Consider the following 13,128-nt stretch of genomic DNA (forward strand, 5'->3'; position numbering starts at 1 on the left):
TTCAAATCCAAAAAAAATGAAGAAAAGGGGGCCTTTTTTCCACTGGACAAAAAGGGATTTTTTTTTTTTTTTTTTTTGATTCCGTGTGTTGAATATTCAAATAGCTATTTCTATCACTTGGCTTTTTCATTTACATTTCTTTCAGGCCTGATGATTCTCTCTCTCTTCTCTAGTGAGCTTATATACGTACATTTCATTATGAGATTTTGAATGACTGTTTGACGGATGCAATGATTATGATGATATTATTTCTCATCTAATCCATCATTCCATGTGTGTGTGCGTCTGTGTATGTGATGATTCGTTTCCAAAGTTGAGACCTGTGTGGGTAAGAGAATGAGAATCTGATTCTCTAAATTCAAATTAAATGTTTGTCGTTTTTTTTGATTTAAAAAATTTAAAATTTTGATTCTATCATTGTGTTTCTTTGTTTGTGAGTACTGAACTGAATTATGGTTTGTAACCGCAATTCGGATAAAAAAAATTCATTCAATTGAATTTATTTTATTGAAAGAAAAGAGAAAAACTCGACAAGCGGTCGTTGAATATTCACTATAGCCGTGTACCAATCGTGTCCGTAAAAAAACTGAAATGAAATAAAACATATAAAATTCAGTTCTGCCTTTTTCTTGTTGTTCAGATGCGTGTTTTCACCACATACGATGTTGCATCAATGCATGTGTATGGATGTAATGTTCCATTGGACGATTCGATTCTTTAGCTAAGAATTTATGAGAGAGAGAGAGAAAATTTTTTTTTACCGTTTTTCTTTCTCAATTGTTATGAAAGTGTTGTATAAATGTGTGACACGCGTCCGTATATTATTATTACTGACGATTGATTGTATTATTATATGAATGTAATGAAATTGTGCGTGTGTGTGTGTGTGTTTGATGTATGATGTGGTGATGATGATGATCATTGCAAATTGAATAGATTCAAATATTCTGTGAATATAACAGCATGAATATCAAATCCAATTGCATTTGAAAATTCATTCATAATGCCAATTGAAAAATAAATGATGACATTTGTAGTAGTGAACAAATTGAAAATTGATTTTTATTTTCTCATTTCAAATTCAATTCATTATGAAAATTCTGTTTTGTATTTAAAAACAAAATACATTTCGATGAATCATCATCATCGATGATCATCATCATTTGGTTCAGTTGGTTTTTTTTTTTGCTCTCACTCTCTCGGTGCTGAAGCTTGATTTACTGGAGAAAAAAACTCGGTTCTTTTTATTCATTTTTATTCAGTTTTGCATCACTACTTCATGTGTACTTTATTGTATGACATAAATGACAACGACCTAGCCAATGTTCAATGTTAGTGGTGGTGAAGAAGAAAACAAGAAAAAATCCAAGGAAATTCAATTTTATTTCTTTCTATTTGTTGTCTTTGGCCATTCAACACACGAAATTTTTTTTTCAATCGACATAAAGGAAGCGAATGAGAGAGACGGAGAAAAAAAAACACTCGCAATTGTCAATCCAATTGATTAGGTTAATTTCCTGTATTGTACATCAACACATTTGTCGTGGAAATAAAAAAAAAGTACACTTCTTCTTCGTTTTAGAACTTGTCCTCAATTTTCTTTCTTTTTTTTGTTCGTTTGTCCCCGCAAGCATCACTTATTTGAATTTTGTTTTTTCTTCTCCTATATTTCCCTGTTCAACGTTCGTTTGGATTCAACTAATTCTGGTGAATAGAGTCTCCACAGTCATTTTGCCTGTCAAACATTGATTCATTGAATCGATGAATGAGATACAGCAATACCCCGCTTAACGCTGCCCCGTTTAGCGCTGATTCGATATAACGCTGTACAATTACCCTACATTGCATTACATTGTTACATTGTATATGAAGGGTAAAAATGCATTATGTAAAGATAGCCCCGCTTAGCGCTGTTTCGCTTAACGCTCAGAATTTTTGGAACGTAACCCCCGCGTTAAGCGGGGTATTACTGTATATGAATACGATAGAATAAAACAAATGAAACATGTGTACATATCCAACAACATTTAACATTATTGTGAAATTGAAACTGAAACTGACCACTATTTTTACCAAAAAAACATACACACATACAAAAACATCATCAGTTTTTGCCTTATGGCTATGATTTTTGTTGTTGTTGTTTAGTTCTGTCCATCCACCTATCCAGATTCAGAATTTTTTAGATGATTTATTATTATGTCAATTCAGCATCCATGGAATCCGTTTTTTTTTGCTATTGAATTTAGCCAGCAGCAGAAGCCAAAAAGAAATTTTTTTTTTCAAATGACAATGACAATGAATTTAATGATGATGATGTAAATGGATACTTTTTCTATTTTTTTCCATTGGATTCTTATATTAACTACGTCATCGTTGTCAAATCTGGTTTTCGTTATTATTATTTTTGTTGTTTGGTACGGTGGTAACAAAAAAAAAATTGTATTAACATGAAATCTGATATGAGTTGAGTTATGTTGTTGTATGACTCCTTACCACCACCACCAAATAATATTTGATGAAACATGGATCGAGGTTTTTTTTCATCATCATTCGTAAATGAATAAACGAATTGAATGTAGATAGATGAATTAGATATGGAAAAATAAATGATAAAAACATCAGAAAAAAATAAGAAACGATAATGATATCGATTAATTTACCCAAATGTACACAAACACATTTTGATGATGTTTTTAGGATGTGACTAGAAATTAAAAATAATTTATTTCAATAATTTTTTTGATAACGGAAAATTTATTGTGAATTGTGAACACACAACAACAAACCAAACGAATGCATAACTTCTTGACATTGTCAAGTATGTTTTTTGCTGAGTGCTAATTTCCTCTTATCATTCATTTAATAATGGTATATCTAAAGTCTTGGATTCTTTGGAAGGAAATTTTTTTTTTTTTGTAAATAATGATGAACCATACCTACCGGATTATTTTCATTTTTATTCGATGAATGTTTGACACCTAATAATTTTTCTATATCAAATAAATTGATGATGATAAAGTTGATTTTTTTCTTCTTACTTTAAGAAAATTAATTTATGATGATGATGATGACAATCAAATATCCAATTACACATTACATCCAACTGCTAATACTACTACAATTTTGAAAATGTTTAATTTTTCAACAAACATTTCTATGACAATCTGTCGTCGTCATTATCGTTTTTTTCCAATTTATTAGATGGTAAGAATAGTACTGTCGTTTTTTTGTATAACATTTTGGAATGACTCTCACAAAAAATCGGTAAAGGTTTCGACATTGTTTATGACCTCGATTTATTCTTCGATGACCATACTTTAATTCAAAAGTAAATTTTTTTCAACTTTGACCACAGGAAGTGGTGGCCAACCTCTGTATTTTGACCATTAAAAATCGAAATTTTAGGCATTTTGTTTTTTGCCCGTGGTGACCCCGACGAAAGAGGAAATGGTCATCTGACCACTCAATGGAAATTCCACATGTCCTGGGAGTTGAAAAAAATTATGGGCTTAATTTTTCCTCAACTCATCCTTTCTCAAGAGCGGATAAAATTCCGGTCGGTCGCTATCACCCACTGTGTTATTCAGCAATATGAAAAATATGCGTCAAAATGAAATTTTTAAAAAATTTTGATCAATTATCGCACGACACGTTTTCCGCTAACCAAAAAGTCAACAAAAAAATCTGGTTGACCAAAAATTCCAAATTTTTTCCAAATTTAAAAATCGTATAACCGATCATGCAATTCATGTGCCGTCAGCCACTCTGCCAATGGCATTGCCCATTGAAATTGCTAGCAGTCTAGTTGAATGTTGATAGCGGCCGACCGGATTTTGATCCGCTCTTGAGAAAGGATGAGTTGAGGAAAAATTACGCCCATAATTTTTTTCAACTCCCAGGACATGTGGAATTTGAATTGAGTGGTCAGATGAATTTTAACTCTTTGGTCGGGGTCACCACGAGCAAAAATCAAAATGGCTAAAATTTCGATTTTTAATGGGTCCAAAAACAGAGGCCGGCCACCACTTCCTGTGGTCAAAGTTGAAAAAAATTTATTTTTAAATTAAAGTATGGTCATCGAAGAATAAATCGAGGTCATACACGATGTCGAAACCTTTACCAAATTTTTGTGACAGTCGTTCGAAAATGTTATACACAAAAACGACAGTACTTTTCTTACCTTCTAATATATATTCGATACCTAGTAATTAAATAGACAAAAGAAAAATTCTTGTTCATTTTGCTATCTGTTTGTAACAAAGTTTAGTTATTAAATAGAACATGTGAATGAAAAAAAAATTAATCAATTGTCAGTGTGTAATCGATGTGTATGGGGAGGCCATTTACATAATAAAAACAACGATAAAGAAAAAAGTGATGCCATAGTTATTGTTTCAAGGAAAAAACTTTGCTAAAAATACAAACACTCTCTTTCTGAATTTTTATATAAAAAAAACGGTAATTCTGTTTTCTGGGCCCCTTTGTTTTTTTTGTTTTGTTTCATCCATCGCAATTAATCACACACACACAATTGTTTTGGAACATACACACGCACATTCACACACACACACACACAGAAACTTGTTTCGAGACAAGCAGAAAAAAATTAGCCATTTTTTTAGTAACTACACTTCATAAGTAAAACGGTAGTTTCAAAATTCAGTTTTTTTTATTAGTATTGGCTGTTTGACCTTCTCTTTATCCTCTTGAATTTTTATTTTGATGTTGCAAAATACCGAAATTCATCCCCATCTCGTTCCTTCACTATTCTTTTTCTCTCTTCTAAAGTTTGTCGATTCCAAATGATTAATTATATTGTATTGCATATATGTGTGTGTGTGATGGAACGATGGAATTTTTGGAAAAGTCGATTTTTTTGAAAATAGGAAAAAAGGTAGGCGTACCGAAATAGCGGAACGATGATACCTACTGTCTCAGTATGCGTGTGTTCGATACGAACTTTGTCCATTTATATATAGAAAAAGGTCACCAAGCTTTTAACTTACCAGATTCCAACGTTGTTGTTGTTGACCTGATCAATTTATGGCTAATTCATCATTGAGATAGCAGCCGAATTCAAGTCAGGCAGACAGATTTCAATAACGTTAATTATTCGACACCTCCCGAATGATGTTCATCGATGATGATTATCGGTGGTGATCTCTGTATTTAGGATGGAAAAAAAACAAAAAAAATATTACAAAAAGCTGTCCAAATAAATGAAATAGTTTCATAATATCCTTATCAATTTTGTATATGTGCGTAGTGGTTACATAAATTGCTTGTTGTTAGCAATCGTTGTTTAGATCCGTTGATTGCAATTTTTTGATGAAAGTTTTTTTTTATATTTTCATACTGTGGTGGATATGGAATTCATTTCATTTTGTTCAACGTTTGTGTTATCATTGTATATGTGTGTGATTGATGGAAATTCGTTATGAATCTGTCATTTGGCGACGAGCCATCCAGTATGATGATGATATTTATTGTTTTTGATAAAATTGTTAATTTCATCATAATCTTCTCATTGCTAATTTTTTTTGTCTAGCCGCACCTGTCTTTTTTTTCATTTTGCTATTTCATGTGTGTGTGTGTCATCTATCTGGCGATGTCGGTGACATTTTACTTTACAATCATATAAAGTATGTCAAAAAAAGCTATCTAAATTCAAAATCTCAATCTTTCTTGGTTGTTTGTTTGTTTGATGAAAGAATGATGATACAATTCCATTGATGAATTATGATTGTAATCATCATTTTTATCACCAAAGAAAAAATTCAATTCAATAGAATATAAAGTGGAAATAAAATATCGGCTATATTTGATCTAGTTCGGATATTTGTCTTTGTCTATAAAGGATATATAAGATATTTTAACAAGATTGAATTCGCTGGTTTTGTCTAACTTTCAAGGCCTGTATGATATGGGGCTGGTTTTTTTATCAATTTTTTTCTTTTTCTTTCTTGGTATTCGGTTTTCTTGTCCTTGTTTTTTTTTGTAAACTTGTATATTCGTTCATTATATTATAATTGTATATGAATTTTCATTTTTCTTATTTCTATTTTTTTTACTTTTAGATTTATTCAGATGTGATTTATGTCAATGTCATTCGAAACTATTCAATTTCGGTTGGAACCGTAGAAATTTTATCTTATTTTTTCTGCTGAATATCATCATTCATTGAAGAAAAAAAATTTAGAATAATGAAATTAATCATTTTCAACAGCCACAATAAAAATAAACTGAAATAAAGAATTTCACAGGAACAAGAAAAAAGCTCAAATTCGTTACCTGATAACTGGAATAAGACAAAAATAAAATCGATTCCACATAAAAACTTCAAGTGACAAAACAAAATCGATCGATTTGGCAAAAAAAAATGTTGTTTATCATTAAAGCGATTTGATAAATCGACATTATCATTTTTTTCTCTGTGGTAAAAGTCGTTTTGCTCGGCACCCAACTAACCAACCAAACGACTATTGAACCATCAATCCATCCTAAATGTTGATTCTTAAATTCTCTGAAAATACTCTCAATAAATTCTGAAAAAAATAGGTAAGTAGGATCGATCGATTGGTTTTTTATATATTTACTGTCCCAAATATAGTAATAATTTCCATAACGAATTTTCTTTTTCCCTTCACACACACATCATTAATCGTTCTATTCATAATAAATTGCATTTTTTTCTTGCTTCCTTTCTCTTATATAGAATGACCACAAATAAACATTGTCCACAAATAGCTATTAAGTAATTGTTGATGTCAATAGAGAAGAAAAAATCAACACCAACGCCATTAACAAATAATAGAATTGAAACAAGAAGCAAAATAAAAGAAAAATAAATAATATTCCTTGCTGCGTTGGATACTATAATCGTTGAATGAATTTTCTATTTTCTACAAGAACTCGGAACTCTGAAAATGTATAAAGAAGAAGAAGATTCTTAAGAATAAATGAAAATAAAAAAAAAGAAATGATTGTTTCCAATAACAACAACTTTATTTCAAACATTATCCTATCAAAGTCTATTTAATTCTCTTTTGTCATAGAATAACAAGCAACACACACACAAACACGATACCTTCAATATATTAACAATAAGTCATCATCTTAATTGTGTCTTTATTCTTTGTGTCTGTGTCCACCTTATTATTATTTGTATTTCCACGTCATCATCATCATCATCATCATCATCATCAACAACGTCTTGTTGGCTTGTTATTAGTGAACAGAAATAAAAAAAAAGTTTCCCATTCTATTCTTAATGATTTTTTTTTGAGAAGATGATTATGATATTGACCATAATGTCTGTGTGATGATGATGGTGCTGGTTTTGTGTGGTGTTGATTTGAGAAAAAAAAAGGAAAAATCCTTCGAATGCAATGAATTTTGGAAGATTTTTTTTCCTTTTTATTAGGTTTTATTTTCTCAATGTCCATGTGTGTGTTTTGAAAGTTGTTAACGATGTGATTATTTCACATTTTTCATTGAGTTAAATTCTTTATTTTATCATTATTATCATTATTTGGGTGCCAAGTTGAGCTTTGTAGTTTTGGTGGTTTTTTTTGTCTTTGGCTAGTTTTTGTTATGGTTGTCCACAATCTCCGATTGCCATCATAATCATCATTAGTGTGTTTTAGTTTGTGTGTGTGTGTGAGAAAAATTCTCATCCATCAAACCGACAACGACAACAACTGACATTTTCGGTTTGTCCAATGAATTGAATATATGATGATGATGATGATGATGATGAAAGAAAAATCTTCCAACAACAAATTCATCATGACTACTTGTAATAATAATTTCTCATTGTGTCATCAAAATCGCCAACAACATCATCATTGCTTTAGTGTTGTTTCTTGTCCATGTTCATGTTGTGATTATAATAATAATAATAATAATAATCGAATGTCCGGAACAGCTACTAGCTGCTATGAAAAAGAAGCTCAAATACCATTTCCGCCCTTTTTTTCATCCAATATAACATTGTCAAATTCATCATCATCATCATCATCATTGAAACCAAAACGGTCATCATTGAATAAGATGGCTAAAAAAATTGATTTAAATCAAACTAGTCATCAAGAATCATTGAACGATGACAATAACATCAATGATGATCAACCAGGATCGTATCATCATAATCATCATCATCATCATCATCTACTACCGTATTTTATAATGAAATTTAATTCAACTTTTGATAAACTACAATCATCATCATCATTAACATTATCATCGTTGACGATGAAAAAACAACGAAAACCCTTTTTAGAAAATACTTGTAACAACAGGATACAAAAACAACTACAATCATTATTGCCATCATCTGTGATATCCTATGATAGGAAAAATTTTTTGCCATCCCCCATCGCCATCATGATCATCATTATTTTATCCATCCTCAATACGAACGCATTCGTATCAGGTAGGTCGATTTCTGTCGTTTTTTATTTTATTTTCCGAATTTGAAAATCAAATTCAAATATCTTGTGCATGTGTGTGTGTGTATGTGTGTGTTTGTTTCAATCATACAGTTGAATAGTCAGACAAAGTCAATCGAATGGATCAAGTCAAGTTAAAGTCAGGTCGATCAATCATTCAATCAAATCGATTGATTGAATTTTCGTTTTTTTTCTTACTATTATTGCTATTTTTAGTTTTTTTTTCAATTCATTGTATGCTTGGCCAATTTTGTCCATTCAAATCGAATACTATACTAAGACCTATGACGTATGATGATGATGGCAATCAAACATTTTTTTTTCTTGATTTCGTTATAGTTGGCCATATATAAATATTTAACCGAATTAGAAACATGACATGAACATTCCAGGGTTGACAGGAAATAAACTTGAAATTAGGCTTGTCCATCATCATCATCATCATCATCATCATCATCGTCATTATCATTATCATCTTATTCCTCATCATCCTACAATGTCTTGTATGGTTTGTCATAATTTTTTCCTCTCTCTCTCTCTCTTTTCTTTCTAACCTCATCATCATCATCATGTTGTCCACCCGGAACACACAGCAAGAAATCCACTTATCATCTTCGTTATTTTTTTTCTTCATATTTTCAGATGTGTCATTTTCATCATTTTTATGTCGTGTGATAAATATTAGCTAGACATTTTATGTTATTGTTTTTAACATTCGTATATATAGTATCAGTATGTTTTGTTTGTCTAAAATCCATTAGATATGTATTCAAGTTGTTAGTGTGTGCATATATAGAATCACAAATAGACTAGTTCCAAAATGGATTTGAAGAAAAAAAATAAAAAAAAATCCGTTGGCTAGATTCGCTTGATTGCATCTGCTATGATGTTGTATATGGATCATGGAACAAAGCTTTTAGCTTGATTTATAATAATGAATAGTTATAAATAAAGGCACTAAGGTCTAGGACCTAGGTTTTTCTTGGTCAAATCAATGTGTGTGTGTGTGTGTGTATTAGTGCTTATTATATTTTTTTTCTCGCCAGTTATGAGATCCATGTATTTGGATTCTTCGATCATATTGATGATGATGATGATTGTTGACCATCTCGTTTAGTTTTATTTATTGTTTGTCTATTATGTATGTGTGTGTGTGTGTGTTAATAACAAGTTCATTTCATTCAAGTTCTTATATTACAAATATCGTTTCAACTTGTATTGCACATTGGTTGATAAATATTGAGAGTGAATGAGTGAATCAGAAAAAAAGATGAAGTATTTTGATGATTTAGAAATTGAGTATCTACATAATACAAGAATAATAGCTTTTGCTATATTGATGAAAAGCCGCATACAATGACCAATGGTCATTCTAATTATTTTTATTTCCCAATGAAATGAATGAATGAAATGCGTTAATAAATCCCTATTCATCTGAAACATGCATACATATCAAACGAGCGAAAGAAAAGAGAATTTTGGCTGTTTTTTTTTTCATTGAATTGGGAAAAGAAAATTTTTTTTTTCGGTCGAATGAATGAATGGATAATATTAACAGCAATAACAGTAGCGAATATCAATTGCATTCACACACACACACGAATTGTTGGATCTCATCTTTCGTCACAATAATACTGTTATTTATATTTGGATGACCAAAGGATTAAAGCTTCAATGTCATCATCGGGTTCAATCACATTCGTTCATTCATTCATTCATTCAACATCCATTTTACAATTTTTCTTTGTTTGACAGATTATTCAAGCTGTCCGTTTTTTTTCTCTGGTTTTTAGAAATTTACATTTGCAGGAAATTTTTTTTCCTCTATGATGAATTGTATGATGATTGTATAGAAAAAATTATGCAAATTTCAATCGATTGATTAGTCTTTGTTTGGTTACCAGGCAATTTTTTCCTATAGATGATAATGGCTATTACAGATTATATTCAATGTTTGATAGTATCATGGCGCCACATTAGGGCGTCTCTTTATTTGTTTTTTTCTCCTGATTTTCATTTATATTTCTTTTGTTCATTCGCTATTATTCGTGATGTTTGGCCATGAATATATCATTTCAAATGATCGTCAGGTCATCAAGATCATGATCATCATGATGATGATGATGATCATGGGTATTATATATTCGTTCTTTAGGCTTTTTTTATATTCATTGATTTTCTCTTCTCTGGTATTGAATTTGTTAATGATGATACTCTACAGTACTTGAACATCATCATAGTATTTTATGCGAAATTTTCTTTTTTTCTTTTTTCACTTATTTCTGTCTATTTGCTTATATTGCTTGAATGATCAAGATTCATATTACAATTGAGAATAGTTAGCTGATTTTGGATTCATTTGTTTTTTGATATTATCTATCAGACGCATACATTTTTTCTTTTGTGTGTGTGTGGTGGCCATTTTTCATCAAGTCTTCAATAGTGATGGTGCGATCATCATCATCATCATCTTTATGATCATTGGTCATTGGCAAATTAATCCACACGCATCAAATAATCTTAAAGTCGGAATGACCAAAAAAAAAGAAAGAACAAAAATAACTAAATCACGAACGCAGCAAAAAAAAAAACAAAATTGGAATGGCAAAAAGATGATTGTGTGGTAGCTCTTATTATTATTATTATTATAAACATACGACGTCTTCATTCATTCTGATTTTGTTTCTGTCATTAGAATTCGATTTGTTTTTTTTTTGAGTAAAAATTGGTTCGGTTGGTGGTGGCCGCCGCCAATTCTCTTTCTGACAAACTGATTCAGTCAATGTGTGATTATCCTGAAGATTAATCGAAGATGAAGATGATGATGGTTGTCGAATGATTTTGGCTTGAGATGAATGATTATGATTCGAAATTGCACAAATTTTGCAAAAATCAGTGTGGTGGTCTGTGGTGTGGCTTGATTTTAGTTTTATTTTTTTTGTGGTTAAGATTTTTGAGCTGAAAAAAAGCTATATATCTATGATGATTGGACAAATCACTTTCACAAATGTTGAAGAAAAAAAAACGATTACGACTGATTGATTGATTTTTGTTTTACCTGAAAAAAATGTATATTATCTACGTATTTTCATGGTTTTTTTTTTCTTTCTCTTTCTCTCTTGTTGAACCATTTTGCTATTTATCATCGCGGTTTCTTTCTTTTTTTTCCTATCTCTCTCGCTTTGATTTTAGAATGTTTTATGTTTCATATATGAAAAAAAATGAACAAATTTTTTTTCTCGCTTACATTTTATTACTCTGTCGATTGATATCAATTATTTTTTCTTTAAATCAAGTAATAATTCCATCAGTTTATCATAAAATACTGAGCAGAAAAAAATGGGCAAAGTTGAGCATGAAAAAAAAAAGAATTTTAAGATTTTTTGCTGAGAGAGAGACAAAATTTTTTTTTCTTTCAATGCTTAAACTTTAAAAAAAAAGTTTGAATTTAGAGATTAAAGAATTTATCATCCTGCCTACCTACCTACACACACACACACACATGCAAGCGAATAAATTGTCTTGTTTTTCACCTGACATTTTTTAGACTTAATTTTCACTGATGATATTATCAGTGTGTGTATGGTTGTGCCGATAAATACAACGAATGTTTCACTATTAAAAAGGAAATTTTTTTTCTGGTAATGGTCGTTTTTTGTATTCTTTAATACCGTAAACTAAAATTGCACGCAAACAAATCAAGAAAAAAATTTATATAAGATACATTTGTGTTAATTGTATGCGTGCGTGTGTGTGTGTGGTAAATCTAATTAAACTCATTCTGGATACAATTTTTGTTTTCATGCGTGCATTTTCGTAGAAGTTATCGTCCAATTTTCCTTTCTCTCTCTCTCTCTCTCTCTCTCATTGTCTTAAAATGGATGATCCATTTTGTTGTTAAGTTAAGAAATGATTATTATTTGTATGCAAATATAAAGCTAAATACGCCTTTTTTGTTGCATTTAAATTTTTTTTTTTTCGTTTCTATCGTTGTTCTACAGTGGACGTATTTTTTTCCCCGGATAATGATGCTCAAGCATTTGATGTTTGTTCATTTGTTTGTCGATTTGTTTGTTTAGTTTGTTTGGAATATATTTTTTTTATCTGGATAGATGAAAATAGATGATTCTCCTGTTTGTCTTCCGCCTGCATTTTTTATTTTATATAGTAGTAGATACCATAAAAACCCATGGGAGATTATATACAATTTGGTACACTATGAACATTTCATTTCATTTGGTTGTTTTGTAGCTCAAGAAAAAAAAATGAACTAAAATGATAATGATGATGATGATGAAAATTATCGTTTTTGATGTTGAACATAGATATATACATCCTACACATCATTTGTATAGTGAGAATTTTCATCATTCATTGATCATGATCATCATCATGATGGCCATATTAACCAATGCTCAGGTATCAAAGCTTTGCCATTGAATTAACTAGCATCATCATCATCATCCATATTGTATCATATTATCGTGTAGGCGTTTTTTTTCCCTATTGGCGTCGTCCATTTTGTTACCATTATGGTTGAATGATAGTTGTTTTTGATGATGATTGATTCATTATGAATGACTGTCTTTTTTTCGCTCTTTTAAATGAATAAATGAAAAATATTTACGTATGAAGGAAAAAAAAGGTGATGACAATCCTCAATTTTTTTTCTGTA

At 30.4% G+C, this 13,128-nt stretch overlaps 1 protein-coding gene across 3 annotated transcripts in view; it reads left to right on the top strand.

Moving 5' to 3' along the window:
• Window positions 1-13,128, top strand: part of LOC124492725 (uncharacterized) — a 64,968-nt gene that overhangs the window by 8,736 nt on the left and 43,104 nt on the right. For 2 of the 3 annotated variants that reach the window (XM_075729748.1, XM_075729744.1), the window contains exons 2-3: window positions 6,081-6,561; window positions 6,719-8,437. In XM_075729748.1, the coding sequence (XP_075585863.1) occupies window positions 7,738-8,437 (700 nt within the window). In that variant the 5' untranslated portion in view covers window positions 6,081-6,561; window positions 6,719-7,737. The remainder of the gene's footprint in view (window positions 1-6,080; window positions 6,562-6,718; window positions 8,438-13,128) is intronic. The other variant, XM_075729749.1, reaches the window with a different exon arrangement.

Source organism: Dermatophagoides farinae, chromosome 1, assembly GCF_024713945.1.
Source record: "Dermatophagoides farinae isolate YC_2012a chromosome 1, ASM2471394v1, whole genome shotgun sequence".
NCBI lineage: Eukaryota > Metazoa > Arthropoda > Arachnida > Sarcoptiformes > Pyroglyphidae > Dermatophagoides > Dermatophagoides farinae.